The 10303-nt window shown below is 44.5% G+C and overlaps 1 protein-coding gene, 1 long non-coding RNA gene and 1 pseudogene across 2 annotated transcripts in view; 2 read left to right on the top strand and 1 right to left on the bottom strand.

Moving 5' to 3' along the window:
* The window catches only part of Iqgap2 (IQ motif containing GTPase activating protein 2), a 259748-nt gene that overhangs the window by 128356 nt on the left and 121089 nt on the right, over nucleotides 1-10303 (bottom strand). The window contains exon 3 of the mRNA XM_021180833.2: nucleotides 5387-5543. Within this exon, the coding sequence (XP_021036492.1) occupies nucleotides 5387-5543 (157 nt within the window). The remainder of the gene's footprint in view (nucleotides 1-5386; nucleotides 5544-10303) is intronic.
* On the top strand, nucleotides 3301-3460 carry LOC115029173 (annotated as a pseudogene).
* LOC115029066 overlaps nucleotides 5527-10303 on the top strand; it is a 12092-nt gene continuing 7315 nt past the window's right edge. Inside the window, exons 1-2 of the long non-coding RNA XR_003834630.1 lie at nucleotides 5527-5583; nucleotides 7634-7686. This is a non-coding gene — a long non-coding RNA (uncharacterized LOC115029066). The remainder of the gene's footprint in view (nucleotides 5584-7633; nucleotides 7687-10303) is intronic.

Consider the following 10303-nt stretch of genomic DNA (forward strand, 5'->3'; position numbering starts at 1 on the left):
TTTGTGCTTGACTTCCAATATATCTGCTCTCAGCTCTCTGCACCTACTGCTATGCCCACTTCTATGTCCATGCCCACTGCTATGCCCACTGCTTGTTGCCACCGTTCTACTGTGCCATCGTGCACTCTCACCTCTGAGCCCTAAGCCAAATAAACTGTCTCTCCTATTAAGTTGCCATGGTCATGGTGTTTTATTACAGAAAAGTAACTACCACACAAGGACAGCACACAGACACAGGCAGGCTCTGGCTTTCTTGAAGCTGACATGTAAGCCTTCATCTAGCCCCGCCCACGGACTAACCCCTGCACTCCTCACTGTGGACCAAGCACAAAACAATCTAAAAAAGCGTATTTTACTTTTATTTTGTGGTGTGTGTGTGTGTGTGTGTTCCAGCACGTGTGTGTGTTCCAGCACGTGTGTGTGTGTGTTCCAGCACTTGTGTGTGCGTGTGTGTTCCAGTACTTGTGTGTGTGAGTGTGGTGTGTGTGTGTGTGTTCCAGCACTTGTGTGTGTGTGTTGTGTGTTCATGTACCAGCACTTGTGTGGGAGTCAGAAGACAATTTGCAGGAGCCAGTTCTTTCCTTCCACCATGAGTGCCAGGGACCAAACTTGAATCATCAGGTTTGGCAGCAACTACCTCTACCCACTGAGCCATCTTGCCAGATCCTAAGAGAATCTTGTCCATATACTTATTGTGAAGTGTGTTGAGGTTTGGTCTATTGCTATGTATTATAATTCTAAATTTTATACCCAAAGGTCTAGACCTACCTAGACTTCTTGGGTTATAAGCTTTTGTTGTGCAAACCTTGTTCCTTGATTTAAAACTATTGGTTAAATAATATTGGCTACAGCCAATTACTGGAGGGATTAGAAGTAGGCAGGTTTGAAGTGACATGGCTGGAGGTGGGGGGAGAGGCACAAGGAGAAAAAGAGGAAGACAGAGAGAAAGAAAGGGAAGGGGAGGGAGGAGGGAGGAGGGGGGAGAGGGGAAGAGAGGGACGGGGGGAGAAGGGAGAGAGAGAGAGAGAACGCTATGAGGGGAGATGAACCATGAGCACAGAAGAAACAGCAAGTATCTGGGGTACAGCCCTAGGGAGGAAGACAGGGCAGTAGTTAGAAGAGTAGATTAGAGATCACACACACACACACACACACACACACACACACACACAGTAATTGTCAAAGCCAAATAAAATATCATAGTATGAGTCTCACTTATTTGTTTTTGTTTGTTTGTTTGTTTGTTTGTTTGTTTTTTTGGTTTTTTGAGACAGGGTTTCTCTGTGTAGCCCTGGCTGTCCTGGAACTCACTTTGTAGACCAGGCTGGCCTCGAACTCATAAATCCACCTGCCTCTGCCACCCAAGTGCTGGGATTAAAGGTGTGCACCACCACCGCCCGTCAAGTCTCACTTATTTGTAAGCTAGTTGAGGATAAACTTAAATTGGTTGTACTACAAAGTGTCCAAGCGAGACAGTAACAGGTACCACAGCACGTATAACATGGTCACATCTCCTAGTACAGTCTATGGAGTTACCTACCAATGGAGTACTCATATGTGGAGGGCTCATATGTAGCACCCAGGACATCCTTCTAACCCTGAATCAATGAGGCACCAGGGACCTAGACTGACTGACAGACAAGACTGACTGGCAAGTGGATGGCTAATTTGGCTGTTCTAACACTGTGCCTTTGAGGGAACAAGGACATGGCCCTCCTTGGGGACGTATGTCTATCAGGAAGGTTGTGTTTTACAGCTGTAGTAGGAACCTGTGTTTTCTGAACTCATGGTTTTCCTGAGGACACACTGAAGTGTCACACCTATGTTAGGGGGCATCCATTATGTTTAAACATCCTCACTGTCATCTTACAATTTAGGGATCCTTGAAGAGACCACATAGTAGGCTCCTGCCCCCAAAGACTCAAGAATAGGAAGTTCTGTCACCTACTCATGAAGGTTTATCTCTTTTTGTTACTGTATCAAAAATCAAAAAGACTCTAATATGAAATTTTATGATACCATGGAAAACTACTAAGAATTTCTATTATGAAAATCCTGTTCTCCAGAGATTCCATAGAGGGCCAGTTTTCAAACATCCTGTGCTTTCCCTGTAACTCAATGGCATAGAAGGCACCCACACCACAGCTGGCGACAGCCTCCCTCCTTCTGTCCCAGCCTCATTTCTGCACAGCTGCCTTCAAGGGCTTGCTAGGGTTGGAGACAGCCCCTGAGAACACTTTTCTCTTATGACACTTCACTTACAATATCATCATCTGCTTGGGTCCTTGTAAACCCTGTTTCATAACAATAGACTGACAATGGAAAGAGACCTATCCCTATTCCAAGGAGGAGTTGTCATTCATTTTGATAGCTGGCTCTCCAATGCCTAAAGGTGTCTGATTAAGTATCCCTGACGCTGTTGCCATAGGGTTCTAGAGCTGATGTGGAAGTAGATGCGGAATGCCAAGTTCTATGATGTTCAGAGAAAAAAGAGCCAGCCTAGAGTCGCCTCCAGGGCTCACATCCCAGAGGGTCTGTCTCTGAACTTGAGTCTCTCTGCTCACAAATCCAGAGGGAAAATTCCTCAGCCTCCCCATCAGGGAGAGCTGGCTCCTAATCCAATGATATGATATTGAGTCACTAACAGGCCTGGGTCTTGATAAGAGTCACTTGACACCAGAGTTTAAAATGTGGGTACAAGTTCGTCTTGTGGATGGGGATGTAGGTTTCCTCTATGACTGCACAATTTAGAGATTCCCTAATCCCTAAACCTTAAAAAATAAACCAACCAAACAACAACAACAAAAACAACAACAACAACAAAACAAGCCCTGGATAATTTGCTATTTTAATAGCCTGTCAGGAACCCAAATATTCTTTACTAAATGCAAACACTTGTTCCTAACAGCATTCCCAACATAAACCTGTGCTAGGTTGTCTGTCTGTCTGTCCAAGGCAGTAGGTCTTAATCTGTGGGTCGTGACCCCTCTGGGGGTTGAATAACCTTTTCACGGGGGACTCATATCAGATAGCCTGCATATCAGATATTTACATTATGATTCAGACCAGTAGCAATGAAAATAATTTTATAGTTAGGGGCCACCACAACATGAGGAACTGTATTAAGAGGTTGCAACATTAGGAAGGCTGAGAAACCACTGTTCGAAGCAATGATGATGGACCCCAAAGACATTTGCCAAAGGCCTCTAGGCCTCTGTCTATTGTGAGTTAAAAGTTACTGAAATATTGATCTGAATCCAATATCTACATTCAAGAATACATGTTAGAATAACAATTGTCATTGCTTCTCGGCCTTTTGGCTAAGATCAAGTGTAGAATAACAATTGTCCTACCTAGTGCAACCTTTTAAAAGTCCATTTATACAGAAAATGTATCACAAGATATCAGGTATGAGGGTATATAAAAAGTTGTTATTTGTGCTTTAATAATTTTATGTAAAATATATTTCCCATTTATTTCCAGTCATATTCTATATTTTCCTTACAGTTGTAGGAAAAATAACTTTTAAAGATTGCCAATAAAATATCAATATTACAAAATAACTGTGGGCTGGGGATATGGCTCAGTGTTAAGAGTGCTTGCCTAGCATTCACAAAGCCTTGGGGTTTGTCTCAAATAAAGAGGGACTGGGTCGGGGGGTGGAGAGGAGGGAGAAGTGGACAGCTCTAAATGGGCTGGAGGTGTACAACAGTAGTTTGAGTGTTGGTGAGGGCCTGAAGTGGAACCCCAGCCTCACAAAACAGCAACCAAATGTAAACTTCCTAAGAGAATAAAGGACCAACCTTGGGCTGGGGAGACTCAGAGGATAAAGCATTCACTGTGCAAACATCAAGACCAGGGTCTGGATCTCCAGAACCTACATATATGCCAAACCGGTGTAGCATGCTAATAATCCCAGCCCTGGAGAGGAAGAGCGGCAGGGGACTCCTGGGACAAGCCACCTACCTAGACTAGTGAGAATGGGTAAGCTCTGGGTTCAGAGCGACTGCCTCAATAATGCGGAGAGTGATGGAGACCTTAACACACATGTGCATTGAGCCCACATTCACCTGCACACATGCAAGCATGCATATCATACACACACACACACACACACACACACAAAGGAAGGGGGGAGGATCAAGTTTCCAAGCAGCTTGAACCCTTGACTTGTAGCTGACAAGCTATGGAGTTTTCTGTAACAGATATCCCACCCACCCCCAGCTCTAAACTGACTCCTGAAGATATATCTTCTTGTCTACCAGTCCTTCTATTTTTATATCTTATTTTTGGCCTTTGAGTCCATGAGTCTTATGAGGGTTAGTTACAGGAGCGTGGGTGAGAGGTAGTTAAGGTACAAGAGTCATTTTCCAGTGGTTATGCTACTGAAGAAAATGTCTCTTTCTCTCCCAGCAACCACTAACTACCTATTAACCCTCGCAGAGGAGTTAATTTTGAATATTTCTCTCCTTCAATACAGGTGGAAGACCAGTAAACTGTAATGGGAAATGGAGGTACAGTGTACTGTTGTGGATTTGGTTTAATGCTTGTATTATGTTCATTGGATTTCCCAAATTGCACAAGAATCCTGCTTGTAAGATGCTGAGGGTCCCTGCTCCCAGTTGGTTCTGATTGGTAAATAAAGTAGCCAGTGGCCAATGTCTGGGCAGGGAGATAGAGGCGGGACTTGAGGATTCTCAGGCCAGGGGACCAAGAGAGGAAGAGGGATGGAGAATCACCATGTCAGGGAAGGAGAGAGGCCAGGCCTGAATAGTGCAGGAGAGAGAGAGAGCCAATATGTAAGAGTAGGGGACTAGACCCAGGAGGGCTACAGGCCTAGGTCCAGGGCAGCCAGGATGGAATATAGGTTTTAGAAAGTAATAATTCAGGAATATTGGATGGGAAGTGTTAGCCACTGGGAGGTTTTGGAGTGGCCCAACCATTGCACTGTATAAGTAATATTAAAATATAAGGCTATGTGTGTGTGTTTCATTGAGGAAACACAGGACATTGGGGTGGGTAGGGAGGAATGCACCTCCATCACCACTGGGGTGAATTGAGCAGGATTAATCACCTACAGCAATGGTGGGCTCTTACTTTCACAGTTATCCGACACTAATAGAGTCACAAAGACCTCCATGAAGGAATAACAGGGGTTGGGGGAGGCTTTGGGAACCCCTAAGCAGAGGCCTCTCAGCTTTTGTCTGGAAATAGAATGTATTCTTTCTTAAAGTACTTCAGCCTCAGGAATGACTTTCCAAAGACCAAGGACATCCCCACCCCAAACCCTTACAGATGTATAGGCACCAAGAGGAATAAGGAGAGGACATAGCAAACGTTTGCATGTAGCTGGAAGCCAAAAGTGCTTAGGCCCCGGGTCAGTTACCTTATAACGTGTCTGCTCCACGTCATAGATCTTCTTGTCTGATACCATTTTCGGAGCGAAGAACTTGGCTAACTTGGCGAGGTAGACCCCATTCCGGAGCCCTTCTTCCAGTTCAGTGGTTGGTGGCAATTCTTCAACTAAGCAGACTTCCATCCATCTGGAAAGATCATAAAACATTAAACGTTGATGGATTCCAGGTAGGTGACAGTCCATAAAGGGAGAGACACAGTGCTTTGCTGTGTGCTGGAGACGCTGGGGAAGAAAACAGGCCTCAAAGATCTTTCTGAGTCCAGGATTTCTGGGCAGAACAAGGATTCAGGACAGACGGTGAATGAGAGGGTTTGGTTTAGAGGCACAGAACTCACTGGGTGCCAGAGCTTGTTAAAGTCACCTTTGTCCAAACCTTTGCCAATTCCCATCAGAGCCAGAGATGGGGAAAAGGCCAAATCCTTTTGTAAGGGTGGAATTAGTCCTGCTGACATTAAAGAAAAAGACTTAAGGCTTATGAGCTGGGCAATTCTTATAGAGGCTGTGCCTTGAGGCGTACAGTCTTAAGTACTACAGTCAGCACAGCTGACTCTGTGCAGAGCAGCTACACGGAAACACAGGACCATGGGAAATTTAGTGAGTGGCTTAGATTCCCTAAATAATACAATGGAATACATTAAACATACCCACATTTTGGAGGAGCATATAGTACCTACTGGCTTCTAAAAACATTTTATTTGTTTTAAAGATTAGATTAAATCTTAGGGCATTGTGCCAGGACTTCAGAAAGCAGAGCACCAAGGTCATTGCTGGCCTGAGGCCGCACAGTGGGAGGGAGGCCAGGCAAGCTCATGTTACATACTGCATGCCGAAAATCCTAAGTATGAACTGAATGCTCCTCTGTCCCCTCTTGGGTCATACCTGTCCTTTCCTGGGTCACACCTGTGAAGACTGGTCATTCTTAGAAGGAAAGTCCCAGCCCTGTCAGCACGCCATTGATCCACACACCAATCCAGCTATTGGTGTGAGCCCCACACCTCCCACCACAGGCAGGTTCCTGGAGGTTATGGACACAGCAGCCTCGGATCCCCTAACATGTGGGAGACAGTGAATGAAGCAGTGTGCTGTGATCCCAACACCTGGCCTCACCTAAACTGCGCATGTTGGGCATTTCTGTTCTGCTGTGGCTTTCAACAACTTTGAAAAGCTCAATAAACTCCTAATAAGTAAGGAGGAATGGCTGGATGACTATTAGGCACATAAATACAGAATATGTGAGAAAATTTAAAATAAAAGTAAGAAAAATATAAGTAAAAAAACGCTTGTTTTTAGAGCAAAAATTATAATTCAATGTTTAGCTTGGGCTGATTCCTGGAGCATTTCAAAGTATGCACATATACACATATAAATATGTAAGATATATATGTATACATGTACATAATTATATATATATATATATATATATATATATACACACACACACACACACACACACACACACACACACACACACAATGCAATATCAAGGAAAAACAAGAGAACTGTGTAAGAGAGGCTCTGTATCGACCACTACATGGTAGGAGGGCATAGGGATGGATAAAGGGCAGCATGGGGTTATCCCTGGAGTAGTCAGGGAAAACTTTAGCATGGGATAAAGACCCAGACTTGGCCTATGTGAGCAGGCAGGGAGGAAGTGTGCACCCGAATACTAGACAATCTCTAAGCATAAAAGGAACATGGCCGACTCATGGGAAAGCTCAGAGAAGCCTCTGGACCCTTGAGGATAATATATATATATATATATATATATATATATACACACACACACACACACACACACACACACACACACACACACACACACATCACAAGCTGGGTTCTGGAGGGCCTCACAGGGGGAGAAAGTGATGACATCTGTTGTCACAGGAAGCGGGGAGCTCCTGGCAGCTTCACAGAAGAGGCGTGACATGTTGACAGCGGTAATTACAACCAATTAATCTGTATAATAGATGCCTCCGAGACACTGCTGAGGGACTGGGTGAGATGGAGAGAACTGGGAAAGGGGGAGGGGGGACAGGAAACAGTTTAAGGAAAGCATGACAGGGCGAGGGGAGAGCTTCGGCAAAGGGTCAAAAGGAAGTGCAATATTCTGAGCAGGAGAGCGGCACACATAGGCTCTGCAGCCTCAGACATCTGGCAGGCCTCTTCTCTGTCTGCTAAACATAAACAGTAAAGACTTTCTCTGTTCTAATACCACAGGGGCCTGTGAGCTGGAAGAACTGGGCAGTGATGGACTACAGATCAGACACAAGGTGAGTGGGAGGTATCTCTTGTACATGAGCCTTGCTTATCAACCTGAACCAAGATTACAGACTTGGAAAGAAAAAGGAATGAGAACAAAGGAAGAGAGTGCTGAGTTTTTGTTTTTGTTTTTTTGTTTTAAATGGGCTAAGTTAAAAGCCACTGTACAAAACCAAGCATGTCAGTCCAGTTAGCTTTCCATCACTATAACAAAACACCCGATGTAAACAGCTTATAAAGAGAAAAGGCTGCCTTCTGTGGTGAAAGTTTGTAACCCCAGCTCTTTTGGAGGCTGAGACAGAAGGATAGAGTTCAAGGCCAGCCTGGGCAACATAACAAACAAGATCCTGCCTCTAAAATAGAAAGGGGTCGGGCAAACAAACAAACAAAAAGACAGAAAAGGTATATTCTGGCTCATTTTCGGAGATTTCTGTCCAAAACTGGATCGACCCATGGGGGCAGACTTCTTGTAAGGGTACCAGATAGCGATGCCAGAGGGCGTATGGTGAAACAAGTTGTTCAATTCATGGATAGAAAACACAACAGAGAGATGACACTGTGGAGGGGTCCATCCCACAGTGCCACCCCTCCACACACACCAAGGCGTCTCCTCACACAGGTGTAGAGCACTCCTCAGTGGATACACCCCGAGACTGAGCCTCTCTGGCACGGATCCCCGAGTCCGTTCTGCACCAAACTACAGCACCAGGTTTCTAACGTAGATAAACTAATTAGAACATCAAGCTATTTCACAGCAAAATACAATCTGTTTTCAACCAATTATGTTTTCAAATAATTACACTGCAAAGTACTGTTTTGCATATAGCAATATATAAGTGCTTTGTAACAACCTGGTAATTGGGGTGCATGAGGGTACGATATATTGACAACTGGTAGGTGGAATACAGGGAGATATGTTGACAACTGGGAGCAAGGGGCCAGTATTCTAAAATAAAACCAACACTAAGTATAATATCTTAGATCTGAGCTTGCTTTCGAAAGGAAGGTAATTGTACTTGTGTTGACTGTTTTTATATGCATTCCAATGCCTTAAAATACTGAGGATATAAAAAGCTTAGGTTAGCTATAGCCTTTCAGAATCTGGACCAATCCGGTAAACTAGGGATGTTGCTCAGTTGGTAGAGCATCCGTCTGGCATGAATGAAGCCCTGGGTTTGACCCATAGAACTGAACAAATTGGTTAGGGTGGCTCAAGCCTGTAATATCAGCATTTGGAAGGGAGAGGTAGGAATACCTGAAGTGCAAGGCCATCCTTGGCTACATAGAGAATTCAGGGTAAGCCTGGGATACATCAGAATCTGCTTCAAAACAACAAATATAGATAGACAGACAGACAGATAGACAGACAGACAACACTGTACACCCAACATACACTTACTTATTGATAATTTCTGTATCGTGTTACAAAATGCCAAGTACCATGTCACATGGCAGAACCTTATAAAATGCTGTTTAAATACTGGATTTCATGTTTCATAGGGAATATCATCCGGTCTTTGTGTCCAGCCTGGAAGGCAGAGCTAGGGTTACCACTATTGGATGAGTTTTGGCATTTCTTGGACCCTGACGATTATTTGAGAAAACTTAGCTTTCTTGAAGCTCTTTAAACCCCAAGGACACATATTTGGATCAGGAAGGAACCAATGAAGTGGCCAAGGGCTTCTGCTAGTGTATTTCCAACTGTGAACTTCCCCTACCTCACCAACAGAAGAACACACCCTGCAGTCCAGGACCCACAGCTTGTTAACAAGTCATTCTTAGCTTCTTCCACAGCAGAAGTCATGCATGCCATGGTTTGGAAATGCAGTGTGCTCTCCTCCCAGCACATAAGCGAGATCACTGGTGGAAGGCACAGATTCTTGAGGGCTCTCTACTTGCTCAGTCTCCATTTGTCACACTTGGAAACAGGTGTGGTCAATAGTCCTGGCTACCTCCTGAGGGAGCAAACTGGACAAGATAGAGGCTGGCCCTGTGAAGCTGAGAGACTGTCTGAAAAGAGTGCCTGCTAGGGACTGCCGCAAACCTACAGTGTGTCTCACAGTGCTTCTGGGAAGATGCACCTCGGAAGCTGGTACCAATGACCAGTCAATAAATGGTCAATACACAGAAGCCCATTCTTCTGGGACAAGTGGCAGGTTTTGCTAACAGAATCAGGTTGGGAAAACTGATAGCGATATGAAAGTATGAAAATACTTCATAATGAAGAGGAAACAGAGATGTGCACATCTGTAAAGAATGAGTGTCGTCTCAGGGTAAATATCCCTGTGATCTATCTCGTTAAAGTGTATGGATGAGAATTTCACGTACAGACACCCAAAGGCTAGGAGATGGCTGTGTAGGTCCTGCCTGGGGTCTGTATCCCAGACCATTGTGACTGGTAGAGCTGTCATGTGCTACACAGGGATGATGGCCACCTACTCAGGGCCTGGCTCATAGAAACCTTCCACAGAGGGTTTTTGTTTTGTTTTGATTTTTTTTTTAAGAGTTATTTATTTTATGTATATGAGCACACTGTTGCTGTCTTCAGACACACCAGAAGAGGGCATCAGATCCCATTACAGATGGTTGTGAGCCACCATGTGGTTGCTGGGAATTGAACTCAGGACC

This window comes from Mus caroli, chromosome 13, assembly GCF_900094665.2.
Source record: "Mus caroli chromosome 13, CAROLI_EIJ_v1.1, whole genome shotgun sequence".
NCBI classification, from domain to species: Eukaryota; Metazoa; Chordata; class Mammalia; order Rodentia; family Muridae; genus Mus; species Mus caroli.